The sequence below is a fragment of the Cnephaeus nilssonii genome, assembly GCF_951640355.1.
Source record: "Cnephaeus nilssonii genome assembly, chromosome: 13".
Taxonomy (NCBI): Eukaryota; Metazoa; Chordata; class Mammalia; order Chiroptera; family Vespertilionidae; genus Cnephaeus; species Cnephaeus nilssonii.
Window position 1 is genome coordinate 30,002,320 of NC_137084.1, and position 17,852 is coordinate 30,020,171.

At 42.2% G+C, this 17,852-nt stretch overlaps 2 protein-coding genes across 2 annotated transcripts in view; one reads left to right on the forward strand and one right to left on the reverse strand.

Annotated features, from left to right (window-relative positions):
* The first annotated feature begins 1,053 nt into the window (after positions 1 to 1,053).
* Positions 1,054 to 1,309, forward strand: LOC307108738 (mitochondrial import receptor subunit TOM5 homolog). The gene has a single exon (XM_079786891.1). The coding sequence runs from the start codon at positions 1,090 to 1,092 to the stop codon at positions 1,240 to 1,242; it is 153 nt and encodes a 50-aa protein (XP_079643017.1). The 5' UTR covers positions 1,054 to 1,089; the 3' UTR covers positions 1,243 to 1,309.
* An 8,333-nt stretch (positions 1,310 to 9,642) lies between these two features.
* GTF2H1 (general transcription factor IIH subunit 1) overlaps positions 9,643 to 17,852 on the reverse strand; it is a 31,353-nt gene continuing 23,143 nt past the window's right edge. Inside the window, exons 12-15 of the mRNA XM_079788318.1 lie at positions 16,448 to 16,538; positions 15,893 to 16,008; positions 13,789 to 13,881; positions 9,643 to 11,282 (exon numbers count right to left, since the gene is read on the reverse strand). Of these exons, the coding sequence (XP_079644444.1) occupies positions 11,196 to 11,282; positions 13,789 to 13,881; positions 15,893 to 16,008; positions 16,448 to 16,538 (387 nt within the window). The 3' untranslated portion in view covers positions 9,643 to 11,195. The remainder of the gene's footprint in view (positions 11,283 to 13,788; positions 13,882 to 15,892; positions 16,009 to 16,447; positions 16,539 to 17,852) is intronic.

Here is a 17,852-nt window from a genome sequence, read left to right on the forward strand (position 1 = left end):
GCAGCTGCTGGCTGCAGAGCACCCTCACAGAAACCTGGCAGAGGGGCCCTGGGTGTTTGTTTAAACTGCTGTACAGACTCGCTCCTCACAAAGCAGGAGTGAAAAGGTACCTCCACCTCATTTTTCTAGGGTACCAGAAGGGGAGCCTGGGATTCCGTTAAGAGGCGGGATCTCAGGCTGTGGTGGGGCGGGTTCAGACAAGGAGAAGGCTCCGCTCTCAGCTAGGTAAAGCTCCCTGGGTCCTTCATTTGTGCGTAGCTTAGGGTGGCTTTTATAATCCTTTTTTAAAAAAAATTGGGGTAACATTGGTTAATAACAGAATCTACCTCAGAAACTTTAAAAAGTTTTATTGGTTAATAAAATTATATAGGTTTCAAGTATACAATTCTATGATATATCACCTGTATATTGCATTATTTGCCCACTACCCAAAGTCAAATCTTATTTTATTTTTTAACGTATTTTTTTTATTGATTTCAGAGAGAGAGGGAGAGATAGAACATCAATGATGAGAGAATCATTGTTCGGCTGCCTCCTGCATGCCCCCTACTGGGGATTGAGCCTGAAACTTGGGCATGTGCCCTTGACTGGAATAGAACCAGGGACCCTTCAGTCCGCAGGCGGACACTCTATCCACTGAGCCAAACCAGCTAGGGCAGTCAAATCCTTTTTTTTTTTTTTTTTTTAATCTTTTTTTAAAAAATATTTTTTGTATTGATTTTTAGAGAGAGAGGAAGACAGTGGGAGAGAGAGAAACGTCGATGTGGGAGTGAAGCATTGATTGGCTACTTCTTGCATGCCCCCCTAACCCCCCCCCCCCCCCCAGGCCCTACCACCACCACCACCAGGGATTGATTGAGCCTGCAAACCTGGCATGTGCCCTGACCAGGAATCAAACCATAACCTTTTCAGTGCACTGGACAGTGCCCAACCAACTGAGCCACACTGGCCAGGGCCAAAGTCAAATCTTTCATCATTATATATTTGACCCCTTTAAAAAATAGGGAACACGGAGCTTATTTCCGGGCGCGAGGCTACGGCTGAGAGGAGCACAGCGCGGCTGGTGGAAGCCGGTGAGGCAGAGCCGCGATGTTCCGTATTGAGGGCCTCGCGCGGAAGCTGGACCCCGAGGAGATGAAACGGAAGATGCGCGAGGATGTGATCTCCATACGGAACTTCTTCATCTATGTACCCCTGCTGCGAGTCACTCCTTTTATCTTAAAGAAATTGGACAGCATATAAAGATTGGACGTTACATGTGACTGCATGATATGAAGAACCTGGTTATAGTTTCTACTCTGCAAATGAATAGGCCCAGAAAGATGTAAGAGACTCTGGTTGAATGGACATAAAATTTCTACTTGTTAAGAAAAGTTTGGTTGTGGTAACTGACCTTCATAGCTAAAACAGAAAACTACTTGGGAAACATGAAAACACGTTTCTTATGCCGGTGATACTCAGCCTCCATGGATGTTGGTATAATTGTAAATAATGTCAAACTCCATTTTCTAGCAATTATGAATTATATAAGGGAATTATGTCTGCCCTGTCTTGTCAGTCATTTCTAGTGACCTTTTTACTTCTGTCAGGAGTATATTGAAGAGCTCCTTATGATTGGTTATGTTTTATGGAAGCCAGCACACATCCACAACAACATTTAAGCACAGGACCATTAGTCTATATTTTTAATAAATGTACCAATTAAGAAAAATAAATAAATAAATAAAATAAAAAATATGGAACACTTCAGAAATTTGTGTGTCATCCTTGCACAGGGGCCATGCTAATCTCTGCATCATTCCAATTTTAGCATATGTGCTGCCAAAATGAGCACCATTTCTATTCATTCATGGCATTTCCACCTCACCTAGGAGAGGAAAGCAGAGCAGGAGTTTTTATCTCATTTTACTGGTTAGACTACCAAACCTCGAAAAATGTAATTGCTTCAGGCCACACAGCTGGAAAGCAGCCTGGTGGATTTCGAGTCCCCAGATCAGTTTCCTTCCCCTACACTACTCTGCCTCTCAGTCTTTCCGAAGGTGCTTCACAGCTTCGAAACAGCTAGGCCTTTGTTCCCTGCATATCAAAGGGCAAATGTGTTGGATATTCCTGAGCCCCTCGCCCAGGGCTGCAGGAAGGTCCAGGCAGCTCACCTGCCCCCGGGGCTGCTCCAGGGCCCTATCTGGTCAGCCTCCCTCTCCCTGGCACTCCGCTAGCCTTGCACAGCCATGTGTATTAGGGCCAAGCTCTGCCCTTTGCACAAGCACACTTGCAGCGTCAGGCCCTCTCAAAGGACATTTTAACTTAGCTCATCCTCCAGTTTTAGCCACAGAAGGCATGAAAGCCCAGGAGAGGCCCTCACAGCCTTAGCCCTCCTTTACCCGCTGAATCAGAGGGAGACCACCTGCCCCTGACACCTGCTAACACTGCCAGGAGGGATGGGGCTCTCAGCTCCTCAGTCCACAGGGCGAACATTAGTCTCACAGCCGGGATCTCGGGCTCCGGGAAGGAGAGTGCTCTTGACTACCTCAGTGATTCAGAGCTGGTGACTCAGGGACTGGAACCTCCCAACTAGTCTAGTGCTTTCTCCTCTGCACCAGACACCTTCTCCACTAGCCGGGGCTCTTTCCTGTGGGCGTGGCTCTCACTTCCGGCTCTGACTCCTGGGTTTTTCCACTGTGTCAGAACCGCTTCTAACAGCCCTTGCTGGGGTTGGCAGCCTGGCAGCGAGGCCTTACTCTGCCAGAGGCTAGCCCCGGCCATTAAAGCTGCAGGATTGGCAGGAGGCCACTTCAGTGGAATTCGTTCTCCCAGAGCTCCCAGCCTCACTCTCCTCTCCTGCCCCTTCAGGGGCTGGCTCATGATGTCACAGACTACCCCCCAGGCTCAGCTAGTTCTCCAGCAACCGAAGTTCTCCTCCTTTCCTAAGGGAGGCTGTCAACCACAGATGGGCACAGGCTCTGCCAGCCTCTCCATGGTAACCAGGGCCACAATTTCCTGCCTTGGGCAATGATCCAGAGCCAGTACCCTTGGCAGGGCTCCCTTGCAGACTCCTGGAGGGCTGCAGGCCCATCACACTCCACTGTCATCCCTGAAATTTGTGGAGAGCCTAGGGAGGTGGCCCAGATGGGTTGCCCGGAAGACTACAGACCCAGCAGGAGTTCTTTGGGGCAGGTCCTGAAATGGGGCAGGCTGGGAAGGCCTTCCTTTGGCGGCTGTCCCCTCCCTCCCACATGGAATTGATTGTGGGGACAGGCTTGCGGGATTCGTTTTAAACCCTCCTCAGGGCAATCGGTGAAAGTTGACAGCGCCAGGGTGTTAGTTGGCTTTAGACTTTGCTCTCCCTGGTGGAGGGGGTGGGTGGTGGTGGTTCGGGAGATAGATTGCAGTGGATTATGCAATAATCCCAGTTCCTTGCCACCCTGACCCCATGAAATAACCCCTGGGGCAGCTGGGGAGCTGGAAGGCTCTCATCCAGGGTGGGGGTGTTTATCAATGTGGAGTCAGAGACTCCGGAGTGACAGGGTGGACAGACCTGCTCCTTGTGGGTTCTCCTCAGGGACGCAGGGGGGTGGCAGGGCACCCCAGGAACAGGGATAGAGCTGACCTCACTGCCACAATCTCAAGAACTGGGAAGGTCTCCTCAGAGAGATTCTGTTTCCAGTATAAATGCAAAGCAGAATGCAAAGCAAACCGCTCCTGGCTCCTCCCACCCCTTCTCAGCCCTCTGTGCACAGCTCTGCTCCCAACAACAGCATTTGGGCTTGGCGGAAGAGGACAGGAGTGAGCCTGTCATCAATTGTAAAGATATTGTACTAGGTGAGGGGTCACAGCCTTCCCTGATCCCTAGGGTATTTATTTTTTCCTGTTTGACTTCTTTCCCAATCTCTATGGGGAGTTCGGTCTTTGCTCAAGTTTGTTATTTGAGCTTTTGTGATGCAGAAATAAGAATACCTGGTGGGGCCCTGGATGAGAAGCTCATTTGGTTAGAGCATCATCCTGATATGCCAAGGTTGCAGGTTCCATTCCTGAATGTATAAATAAGTGGAACAACAAATTGATGGTTCTCTCTCTCTCTCAAAAAAAAAAAAAAAAAAAAAAGGTATCTGGTAGTGAGATGTTAGGTGGGAGAAGGATTTTGGTCCACAGGCTGTGGGAGATTTGGAAAGAGATGCCCTAACTTCTGTGGACTGATGGAAGTGGATTAGAGAGGAGTTTTGGTGACCACTGCTGTGGACGTCACTGTGATCACCACTCTCACTTTGTCAGAGGGCAACCAGAGATTTGAGCTACTTTGAAATTATTAGTGATTGCTGAAGGGTGCTTCTCAGTCAGTGCTGGGACACCAAGCTTCGTGGGTCTAGACTTTGTGCGAATTGCAATAATCATCACTCCCATGTCTGAATAGTTAATATGTACCAGCACTCCTGCATTATCTAATTTAATCCTCACAACGACTCTGTGGAGTAGTGACCATCATTGTCCCCATTTTACAGGAACAGGAACTGAGTCTTAGGGAGGTAAAGGCATTTGCCCAGAGTCACACACCCAGATGTGCTGTAGTCAGGCTTCATGAAATCCAGGTGGCGTCTGGGCAGGCTCCCGGCTTGGAATCCAGGAGCAGCTACTGCCCCTAATAGCAGGGACAAGGGGGAGTTAGTTCCTCCAGGAGATTGCTAGACCTTGCTGGAGAGGGCTCTCTGCAGGAGCTGCACACTCTCACTGACCTAATGAAGCAGAAAATCAATGAGGTTTACACAGGCATCTGCATGGAGGCTGCTCCCTCACTGATCTGAGCAGCAGGAATGTGCCTGGGGCCAAGTGACCATCTGGGCAGCTCCTGCCAGCCTGTTTCTGTGATGTGATGTATTGTTAAGTCTTGGGGGCAGAGAGGGTGGGGAACAAAAAGCCCAGAGGGACCCCCTCTAAGGAGACCCCCATCTTCCTATCTTTCTGTCCAGGCCTTTCAGGGTATAGACATCCCCTTTCCACCCCCACCACTTGGAGAGACGCTCTTCACATCTAAGGGAGGAGGAGTAGACAGCAGGGCTCCATCTGCACTGCATTCCTCTATGTTGCACCAAACAGTCACCCAGAAAGAGGGTCTCAGTGGGAACCTCAGGTTTGGGAGCCTGACAGACTTGGCTTCCAAACCTGACTCTGCTCCTACTGTCTGTATGTTTGTGTGCAAGTCACTTTCTAAGCCCTTATGCGTCTGTGAAATAGGAAAAATAATAGTGCCCACCTAATAGGTTCAATACCAACATGACTTGGTATGGGGGAATTGCTCAATATTCCTATCTCAGGAAATGTGCTGAGGAAAGAGGCAAATTGTGGTCACTGTTCTGACAGTTTGTTTCATCTATTTCAGACTCTAACTGATTCGTGGAATTCTCAGCCTTGCATCAGGCCTAGCCTGACCCCTTCCTTAGGTGAGGGCTGTTCCAGAACCTGCACATAATGCCTACTTTTCTGCCTTGTTATTTAGCACTGCAGTCAGTTATACACATGGCTGGTCTGGTCAGGGAGGGGCTACCAGTTTCCTCCTTTTCCATGGTTGAATCAAGGCTTAAATGTAAAGCTCCACACCAGGTAGGTGCTCAATAAACGTTAGTCCCTTTTCCCATCCCTTTGGGACAATCTGGAACGTTGAACTGAAAATCTGGGAAGCTCTCAAGAGTCCAATCTAAGAAGAGTGTTGGCCCCCACGAGCCAGGAGAGACCCTGATACCACCTACTTCGCAACCTACTCCCCCTTGTCTGGGCTGGAGCTGTGCCACGGGCAGTTCTGAGACAGGTGACCAAGTGCCTTGTATTCTTTATCTGTACTCCTCACAATAACTCCATCAGTCAAGTATGACTTCAAGTAAGAACCATGTTATTGATGAAGAAACGGAGACACAGATTCAGTAAGTTGCTCAAGGCTGGGATTTGAACCCAAACAGCTTAGGTCCTAGTCTGTGCTCTAACAGCTCTGCTATACCACGTCTCCACTACTGTTGAGGTTGCAATCCACCCTAGAAAGGCATATTGGAACACTACTTTTTCTCTACTCCTTGTATCTGTGGGTCTAACTGTTCTTGGGTGATAGAGACCTGACTGTACATGTAAAATTCCAGGAACTTGTTGTATTGAGGCCAGGCCTAGCCTCTTCTTATGGATCATCAAATGCCAGGAACAGTATACTAATGGCTAGGACCACAATTCACAAAAAATTGGATAGGGCCACAAATGGAGATAAGCCCCATTGTCAAAGGCATGAATATGTGCACAGGTGTCTCCTTGCCAGAAAATTCTCAGGTTGTAGTTTAGGAAAATAATTTAAAGTGCATAGAAAATGTCCAGAAAACCTTGATAAAGTGAGATTGGGGGTAAGGGTACAGAAACATTTTGTATTTTATATACTTCAGAACTACTTAAACTTTAAAAAATATACTTTTATAATTTTTAAAAATCTTCACCTGAGGATATGTTCATTGCTTTTTAGAGAGAGGAAAAGAGCGAGAGAAAAACATCAATGCGAGAGAAACATCAATCGGTTGCCTCCTGTACATGCCCTGACCGAGGATTGAACCCGCAACCTTTTGGTGTATAGGACAATGCTCCAACCAACCAAGCCACCAACCTAGCCACCTGGCTGGGGCTACTTTTATAATTTTTTAAAATGGGCATTAATGGTCAATGATCTTGTACTTGTCATTTCCTTTTCACTGCTCTGTCCACCAGACATTTAGCTACTAGAACCAGAACTAAATTTGGGCAATAAAGGCCTTGGAATGGGAACACCTAGTGAGCTGAATTTGACACATGATGGGAGAGCAAGTCCAGTGAGGTAAGTGTAGACATTTATGTGATTATAACTAGCATTTAGTTGAATCTTGTTTTTTGATCAAATCTGACAATCTTTTAGTGTTCAGTTTGTTTACATTTAATGTAATTGCTAATAAGTTGGCTTTAAATATACCATCTTACTATTTATTTCTATGACTTCCGATAAGTAAACTTTTAAATTTAAGCCTGAATTGCCCTGGCCTGTGTGGCTCAGTTGGAGCATCATCCTGTACATCAAAAGGTGGTGGGTTCGATTCCTGGTCAGGGCACATACGCAGGTTGTGGGTTCAATCCTCAGTCAGGACACGTGCGACAACAGTGAGACAAAGACAACTGATGTCTCTCTCTTTCTCTCTCTAAAATTAAGAAAAAATAAGAACAAATTTGTCAGAATTTACCTACTTCAGCTTCAGCCTGCTCATTATCAGCCACTCCAACAAAATAGCAGTTTGCCAGGTGGCCAGAGAGCGTTATTTTTTATCCTGTATTGTTAGAGGGGTGGGAGGAGCTGGGTCTTTGGCTCCGCCTCCACAGGTGCAATTCCATGTTGGTCCTATGTATTAGTGATTGATTCTGTGAAAGACTATGAAAGCAGGGTTCTGTGGTTACAAAGTTTGAATTCCAAAGTTGTTTCTGTAACTTTAATACACAGCCAAGCAAGGATATAGATTACAAAGTAAGGCTGATCACTCCTGGACCAGGCTCTGTCTAGGCAATGCTCCAGCTCTGGACAATTTGAGCTGAAAATAACTAAGATTATCCTGGTCTTAGGAACTGGGAGAACAGCTGAGTCTTGAAGAAGCTAAACTGGGAAAGGGCAGAGGTAATGCAGAGGAATCCCATGCAAGTCTTGACATTGGAGACAGCAACTCTAAGTTTAAAATGGGCAGCCTTCCACCCCAGGGCCACTATTGGCTCCAGACGGTACATACACCAATAGGAAATCACTTTCAGGTTATCTTTCTAGATAGATGTTGAAGCTTTTTTTTTTTTTGGGGGGGGGGGGGGTGGGTGTTCCAGACTGTTGTGGTTATCACAAGGTATCCTACTCATTTTGCAGTGTAAGTCTAAAGCAGACTAGCACTACTGACTATGCTTCTTTCCAGGAGACACACATTTTCCTAAGGCAGGACATGGTTTCATTATAATTTGCAGCCTTCTGGGCTAATGGGACCTACTAAGCAGACTAACTCCAAAATATGCTTTGCCATAAAGTAGCACAGAAGAGAACTGGAGGCAGGAGTGACTGACAGGGCAGTCTAAAATAAAACCAGGCAACAGGAGCACAGGCTGGGGAATCAAAGCTTCCAACTTCACAAGCATCTTATCCCTATGTGGCTACAGAAGCTTAGCAGTTTAGGATCAATTCCAGCTCTGCCATTTACTGTGTGAATGTGGATAAATTAATGCCCACACCATTTACAGTCTATAGCACCATCTGATGCACTGGCTGTTGTGAGAACGAAGTGAGAGACAGCAGGAAAGGTGCTTGGTACATGCTGGTTTAGAGCAGCCCTCAGTCACCAAAGGCTATAATTTTCCACAGTGGGAAGGTTAAGGACATAGCAGGCCTAAATGGCGGCCAAAGTTCACTTTTATTTTATTTTATTTTTAAAAATATATATTTTATTGATTTTTTACAGAGAGGAAGGGAGAAGGATAGAGAGCTAGAAATATCAATGAGAGAGAAACATTGATTAGCTGCCTCCTGCACACCCCCTACTGGGGATGTGCCCACAACCAAGGTACATGCCCTTAACCGGAATCGAACCTGGGACCCTTCAGTCCACAGGCTGACACTCTATCCACTGAGCCAAACCGGTTAGGGCCAAAGTTCACTTTTAAAGGACTTGAAGGATCAAATATTTAAAAAGCAAAGTAGACATAAAATTGAGAGCTATCTCTGGTGAAATCTCTTAAGTCCTTCCTTCTCTATGAGTGACTTGGTCACATACCTTAGGAATGTCCTTTAGTCAGTCCCCTTCTTTCTATTTACCAGAACTCTACTCTAATTCAGACCAGTTTCTAGTCTGGATTGTTGCAAAAGCCTTCCAGGTTTTGGCCTTCCTAACTGCCAGACTTTTTATCGGAAAAAACCCTAACAAAAAGCCACAAAAGACCTTCAGAAAAAAACATATTTGCCCAAATTTTCTCCCAGGGGACCCCTTATACCTAACGGATAAGGTCCCAATTTCTGACCTTCACATATAGAGCCATTAATGTAAACTGATTTTTCCAGCCTCTTGGCACCACTGACCCTTCAATCTAATAAACACACCATTCCCTTAACACACTGGGGTCTTTCCAAGCCTTCATCCCTTCACCATTCTTTTCCCTATTCAATCTTCAAGGCTCGACTACAATGTTACCTCTTCAGTGAAGCCTACTCAGCTCCCCCCGTTTCTTTTTTATGGCTTCACTGTATTTATCACTTAATCTTTAACAGAGCATTTTACTTCTTTACATCTGCCTTTCCCACAGACATACTCTTCTATTTCTTTTCATTTATTGATTTTTGGAGAGGGATGAAGTTGGGAGAGACAGAAACATAGATTTGTTGTTCCACTTATGTATTCATTCATTGGTTGATTCTTGTATGTGCCCTAACCGGGGATTAAACCTTCAACCTTGGTGAATTGGGATGATGCTCTACCCAACTGAGCTACTTGGCCAGGGCCCATACTCTTCTATTTCAAACATTTTTCTTTCTTTCTTTTTTTTTTTTTAATATATTTTATTGATTTTTTACAGAGAGGAAGAGAGAGGGATAAGAGAGTTAGAAACATCGATGAGAGAGAAACATCGATCAGCTGCCTCTTGCACACTCCCCGCTGAGGATGTGCCCGCAACCAAGGTACATGCCCTTGACCGGAATCGAACCTGGGACCCTTGAGTCGCAGGCCGACGCTCTATCCACTGAGCCAAACCAGTTTCGGCTATTTCAAACATTTTTCTATCTGCTCCATTGCTATTATTTAGAATGCTTGTGGTGATAACACATTTAAAAAATAATTTGTAAAACTGTAAGGTGTGAGGGATTGCACCATTACTATCCTGATATGAAAGAACTGGGAGGAATGAAGCAGAAAGTGATGTTGCCTCTTTCCTTTTACTAGTTCAAAGTCTGAACAGGGTTTGGCCTACTGTAGCCATTATATGAAAGGTAACTAGCTTGTATAATGGCTTTAAAAAAGAATGAATGCCCTGCGCAGTGCACCCAAGTAAATATAAAACATAATGAGAAACCACAAGATGTGTTACAGTTAAAAGAGCATCTATAAAAGTTTTACTTTTTTCCTGTAACTTTTAATATAAGATATCTGAAGTCTTAAACAGTTGATCCTATTAGGGACAAAATAGGGCACAGCATGGATTTCAGAAACAAGAACCTATCTTTTTTTTTGCATTTAGGCTTTTCAGCAATGATTATCAATTTGCCAAAGATAGTAACAGTCAGATACTGGAGAAAAGGAGATATGAGAAACATCTTTTATTTTTCTAAAGAACTGAAAATAAGTAAGATCTTTTATATTTCTCACTCATAAGATTTTTAAACTTTAAAAATGCAATTTCCTTTTTTCAAAGCACATGCCATCTTAAAAAAAATCTTAGCAATGTACATTTGCACTCAAAGAACATGCAGCACCATTGTCTTCTGACAAAATTCTGCATAAAACCCCACACAACTCTCTGCAAATTCTGTTCCCTCTTTATCATTTAGGGACTTAAACCACAAACATTCAGTGCAATATTTATTGTTTCTCATTTCCGTAGGAAACACAGGACCAATGATGTCTTCTGAGCACAACTGTTTCCTGATGGTTGAGCAACAGTCTCCCTCTTAAAAGGACTCTCTTTAACTTACTGATGTAAGGTACAAACTTGAGGATCCAAGTGGAGGATGGAGGAGAAATACTTAAGGTGTACCCTGTGCCATAAACTTAGAAAAAAAATTTACACAGAAAACAACAAAAACCTCAGATTTTATCAACGCACCCTTTTAAAAAGTGTTTTTTTTTTTTTTTTAATTTCTGAAAGCAGCTTAATATGAATCAAAAGCAGTTCCTGAGTAACTGCAGTAAACAGTGTCTTTTTAAAAAATATATTTATATATATATATATATTTGCAACTTAGCTCATTTTGGTTCTGCCTTAATTTACCTCTCCAGCTTTTAGTTTAATCAGTTCCTTTCCTTTCAGTTCACAATGTGCAAGTACAATAGCACCAGCTCTGAGAGTTGGTGTGGTGCAGACGTTTCTTGCACTTCTGTTGATCATCTGCATGTCTGTCAGGCCAGGTTTCCAGAGTCACTGCAGGTCACAGTTCTTTCAATCTCACAAAACCTGTAAGAGCCACAGACACCTCACGTTTTCTTCAGCAGACGTCGTGACTGCCACGTGTGGAGCTTGTTGTAGGCTGTCTGGAGCATCTCTTCTATGTGACTTACCAACTGAAAAACATAGCAGGACATTTAATCAACGGCTGGGAAGTCAATGCCTCTGATTCAGATCTGGCATGTACTTCAGAGTACAGTTTCAAAGCTCACTTGCATTTTCCCAATAAGGCAACGTGCAAGCCCTCTGTGAAGGTGTTATCAGACACATTTTGTACAGAAAATTGAGATGATGGGGTAGAGAAGAGGCTGGAAATTCATCTGTTCTGTCTGGGTTGTAATGTCTGCCCTGTCACTAACTAGTTACAGGACAACTTGAAAGTCTTAACTGTGTAGTAGGCCTTAGTTTCTTCTGTCAAATGAGGCCAGGACAGTGGCATTCGCATTACCTTACAGAACATTTGAAAAATGCCTCATTCCCCTGAAGATTCTGATGTAGCAGGTCTGAGATGAGACCCAGGAATCTTTGATTTTCAAAAGCTCCTGCAGTTAATTTTGCTGCATAGCTAATCTTGTGAAGTACTTTTCTATGTTTTTTAGGGCCTTTCCAGCTCCAACATTTCAGGATTCCAATATAACTCAGATTACAGAAAATCTAAATGGTTTCAATGCTTCACACAAGTACTAGGTCATACCTTAGGCCAGCACTATGTATCTTGAGTAGAAAAAAAATTTGCCCTCATCATGGACATAACCAGAAGTCAATAGGACCACATTGGTCTAAGCCCGTGGTCGGCAAACTGCGGCTCACAAGCCACATGCGGCTCTTTGGCCCCTTGAGTGTGACTCTTCCACAAAATACCACGGCCTGGGCGAGTCTATTTTGAAGAAGTGGCGTTAGAAGAAGTTTAAGTTTAAAAAATTTGGCTCTCAAAAGAAATTTCAATCGTTGTACTGTTGCTATTTGGCTCTGTTGACTAATGAGTTTGCCGACCACTGGTCTAAGCTAATGAAGACTCCGGAGATAGAATGTCTTTGGAATATATAGACATTTTTTATGTGGTTGGAAGCAAAAGTCTTTTAAAGTCTCCAAGTCAATTCTGGCAGTATCGGGATAAAAACCAGGAAGCCCCAATTAGCATGTCAATGACTTAGATCCAGTCTGAGGTAGAGTTAAAAAACAAAAAACTCCTATTTACGTCAGTTATCATCGTGTGTGTGTGTGTGTGTGTGTGTGTGTGTGTGTGTGTGTTGTTATTTAGTTCTGTCTGGAACTAAAATGATACAAAAATCATCCTTGCCCTGCTGCTCAAAGATACTCCAAGCTGCTTTTCTGGCAACAAATACTGTTATATTTTGAGAAAAACAGCTTAGAATGTTTAGGGTATAAAGACCTACTAAACTCATTTATGGATAATAAAGAACAGTATAAACTGATGAACAAAAAGATAGATACAGAGACAGTAAAGCATCAAACAGACTGTCAAATTACAGGGGCAGGTTAGGGAGAGGTGGGGGAGATAAGAGATGAACCGAAGGACTTGTATGCATGCATATAAGCATAACCAATGGACGCAAAACTTTGGGGAGGGTGAGGGCATGAATGGGAGTGGGGTGGGGGTGGGGGGACAATGGTAAGGTATGTACACATATAATACCTTAATAAAAAAATTAAAAAAAAAAGACTTACTAAAAATCTTACTGATGCAGATTTTTCAGCTTTCAATTATAAAACTCTTTTTGATTATCCTATTTATGGAAATATGAGTTCTAAGTTTGTATAAACTATTTTTTCCTATCATTTCTGAAAGGATTTGCATAACATACACAAAAACAATCTTTTGTGGTTGCTCTAGTCTTGCATTAAAAACAAAACTAAAAATCCTGGGCACAAAGTGACACTTTTCATTCAGTACCTCATCCAGTACTCTACCCTGATGTAAACAATCAGGGGCTGTTGAATTTACTATCACAGAGTGGCAATTCTGCCTTTCATTGCGTTGCTAGGTTTGTGCTTACTACTCTGGCTTTCAAAATATTTCTTTCTTGTTGTTGTTATTAATCCTATACCGAGAATATTTTTCCAGTGATTTTCAGAAAGAGTGGAAGAAGACAGTGAGAGACAAACATCGATGTGAGAGAGACACATCCATTGGCTGCCTCCCACACGCGCCCGGACCAGGGCCTGGGATGGAGCCTGCAACCAAGGTACATGCCTTTGACTGGAATCAAACCCAGGACCCTTCAGTCCATGGGCCTACACTCTATCCATTGAGACAAACTGGCCAGAGCAAAAATAAATTTTTAGGAACACAAACATAAGTTGTAAGTCTATAAAGAAAAGCATGGAGATGATTATTAGAAATGCCTCATTAGTCACGGCCTTGGGAGAGTGTGAGTGAGGGGTAGGTAACTGGCAGGGACCCTCAGGGAATACCTATGGAAATGTTCTAGTTTTTACTGTGATCGGTGGGCATACAGATATTTATTATTTTACAGTTAAAAAACAGTATTCTGAGTAAGAGAAAAACAATGTATTCTACTCATTTACATGAAAACAAAGTTAGTCTCATTTTACTACATAGAAAAAGAAAATCAGGCCAAAATCAGATTGTTGCCTTACGTTTGTGCTTAAATACTGTCTTCGAATTTTTTCTTGGAATGGGCAGAGCTTTGTAACCTGGAATCGTTCCAAATTACTTTTCATTTTCACTACCTACAAAAGGTGAAAGAAATAATGAATTACAGAACAATCTCAAAGCATTTATAGAGATCAAGATAAAAATACACAAAGGAAGGTTACTTTATTATTATTTTTTAAAAGATTAATTGGCTCCACCAGGCAGAGAAGCAAGATAATTAAAAATTTAAAAGTAAAAGAAATCTATCCCCAAAATAATGGTTGCTGTAGAAAAAATTTTAAAAATGCAAAAGGTAGAAAATAAAAACATACTTATTACATAGCACCATTCATAGATCACTAACACTGGTCCATAACACATCCTTCTCGACATTTTTAAAAATTTTATTTCATTATTTTTTCTTTTAATTGTCTAAAGTTTTACATATGTCTCCTTTTTCCCCGATTGACACCCCCCCCACCCCCAGCCATTCCCACCCCGGGCAAGCCCCAGTGTCTGTCCATTGGTTACACTAATGTGCGTGCATGCAAGTCCTTTGGTTGCACCTCCCCTGCCATTTGTCTCTGGATCTATTTTTGTTCATCAAATTATGTTGAACATTTTATCCCACATATGAGTGAGATCATGTAATATTTATCTTTCTCCGACTGGCTTATTTTGCTTAGCATAATGCTCTCCAGTTCCATCCATGCTGTTGCAAATGGTAAAAGTTCCTTCTTTTTTATAGCGGCGTAGTATTCCATTGTGTAGATGTACCACAGTTTTTTAATCCACTCATCTGCTGATGGGCACTTAGGTTGTTTCTAAATCTTAGCTATTCCTTCTCGACATTTTTTGTGCATGTGTATAAAAGTATATATGCAGAAAATACACAGTGCATACTATTTTAAAATTTCATTAGGTTTAATATGAACATCTTTCAGTCATTACATACTCTCCCAAGTCATCATTTAAAATAGATGTATAGAAACATCAACGATGAGAGAAAATCATCGACTGGCTGCCTCCTGCACGAGCCACAACCAGGGCCCAGGCTGGGGAGGAGCCTGTAACTGAGGTTCATGCCCTTGACTGGAACTGAACCTGGGACCCTTTGGTCCGCAGGCCGATGCTCTATCCACTAAGCCAAACTGGCTAGGGCTGGGTCAAGTCATTAAAAAAAAAAAAGATCATTTTAAGTTTTTTGTTCTTTTGCAGATTTTAGATGAAAATGCTCCTCCACTGTTATCTTTTTTTAAAAAAATATATTTTATTGATTTTTTTTACAGAGAGGAAGGGAGAGGGATAGAGAATTAGAAACATCGATGAGAAACATCGATCAGCTGCCTCCTGCACACCCTCTACTGGGGATGTGCCCGCAACCAAGGTACATGCCCTTGACCGGAATCGAACCTGGGACTCTTCAGTTTACAGGCTGACACTCTATCCACTGAGCCAAACCGGTTAGAGCTCACTGTTATCTTTAAAGATAATTTATTTGAATACTAGTGAGTATAAAAATTTCCTCTTATGTTTATTGGGCCACTTGCATTCTTTAGTGAGTTAGTTGTCTGTTAAAATTCTTTTGCCTCTTATTTTTAATAGGGCATTTGTCTTTCTCTTAAAAAATTTAAAGAATAATCTATATAGTAAAACTACTACCATTAATACTATACTTTTCTATATGCCAACTTTCCTTTAATTGGTTAACAAGGTTTTAATGTTAAATAGCTAATACTATACTAGTCATCAATCTCTGCTTAGATTTATTACTCCTAAAAAGGGTACCAAGTAATTAATTATACTGATGTGACTTGTTTTAGGTCTATGTTCTTTAATCATGCCCAGTGGCTTAGAGGTAAATACAAGTTTTAAGATGTATGATCATATGCTATGGAACTGGTCTGGACCTAAGTTTCTTAATCTTTAAAACTGGTACCAATACCTACTTCATCAGGATGCTGCGAGGCTTAAATAAGATATGCAAAGCAGTTATCCCACTGTCTGTCACATGATAAACACTTAATACAACTTTCCAATTTCAAAATAATACCTCACTAAGTCACACTAGTATAATAGCTGGCTGTGTTTGAAACTGGTTCTGACCTTTTCTTCTAGGAATGGCGTATTAACAGGAAAGCAGGACCAGAAGTGCCGAAGAAGTTCCCCAACAGCCACATACAGGTGTTTCAATTCAGACTGAATATCATTTGGCACCATCTCTGCAAAAGAAAGGCCCATGGGATAAAAGCTATTTTCCCGTATGTATAGTTTCGGAAAGAAGGACATGCATTCTTTGCCAATGCCAAACCAGGATGTGCTATTCTGAGATATGTTACTGATTTTGTGGCTGACAGATCACATAATTTAAAATCCTTTGGGATTCTGGAAAAACTTTAAGGTTTCCCTTTAGTCTATGAGGTAGGTGAGGAAAAAGGAAAGCTTTTAGGATGATATAGGGAGACTACGAATGTGCCACGTTTTATAAAATTAAGACAATTCTGAAATCAAAGTTATTGTCTAGATATGTTTCAGGATCTGGATGCATAAAAATTACAACAAAAAACATCCAGAAAATTTCCAAAGAAACACCAATAAAATTTTAGCCCCCTCCTTTCAAATTGCTCTTTAGACAGCAATAGAAGGTGGTCCAGCACATACGGTTTATGGCTTGCTGTGTCCCTCCCTGCATAAGTGCTCCTCCAGGTGACAGTGCTGTGATGGTGCTAGTGGCGGCACTACTTGAGAGAACCTGAAAAAAAACAAACACAGAAAGTAGTTTCTCTCTTTTTTGCCATCTTTCTTACTTAACATTTCAGTTTTATAGCAAAGTGTCCAGTAAGTCTTACTACTGTATAAATATATAATTTATAGCAACCAGAGTGAACTACTACTTTTTACACAGAAACACGGTCTGTGTAGAAAGTGAATACATACCAATCTTCCAGGAATACTAGGCAAGTCCACAGGTACCCCAGAACTCACACACTTTTGCCTTGTCAAACCTTTTCTTAAGCACCAATTCAACTTAACCTGTGAACTCTTACCATTGAAGGTAAAATTGAATTTAAGGAAAAGAAACAAGTAAAACAACATGTATCCTTGCTGGCAGCTGGGGTTAGGGGTGAGGGCGGGGAACCAACACAGCAGAAATACATCATTTGTCATCAAAGAAGTGAATATACTTAGCTAAAATAGGAAAGAATATATTCTGCACTGTGTCAGTATCAACATTCAGGGACATAACTGACATATCTACTCAATGAGCACCCACAAGTACCAGGCACTGTGGCTACAGAAAGGAACAAATCATTTGCTGAATAGCTTCAAGTACAGGATTAGTGTGTCCAAAGTTTTTCAATGGAGTTTTTACAAGTATAAATCCATGTATGTATGGGCTGGAGAAAAAAAATTAAGCTTGGTATTGAGTACAGCACATAACCACAAGTCAAGGGGACATGGAAGTTTACTTTGCTCCTATTTTCTTTTGTCAGAGTATTTACAATGCATTGTAACCAAAAACTTGTGATAGCTGAGCTTGCTGACTAACTCCTGGCTGCACTCAGGTATAGACACCTGAGGACACATAAACTCTTGGGCCTTCATGACTTAATGTTCCTCAGATAATAAAATCAAATTTGGGGGGCAGAGAGGGTAGATACAGGGAAGACTGGAAATACTTAAGACTAACCACAGCTTTAAAAATTAGGTGGGTCTCTTGGGCCCAATGGCCAGATATTGGACAATTACAGTCTAGAAGGAAAGAAGTGGTCAAATATGCCCAAATTTATGTGTATATTTATATATGTGCATATATGTATTTGCTAGCTCTGTCTGCTGAGGAGACAATAACACAAGCAGCAAATGACACTCTAATAGCAATGAGTACACCCAATACTGGGATCTTGGTTTCTAAATCTACTCAGTACTAAAAGGAAGATTCTGTGATTGGGGCAGGGAAAGTATAAGATGAACCTGAAAAACCTATCTCATTGTGCTATAAACATAAAATAAGGAGGTGCTCAAAAACTGATGAACATTATCAGAAAGATACAGAAGCCAGTGT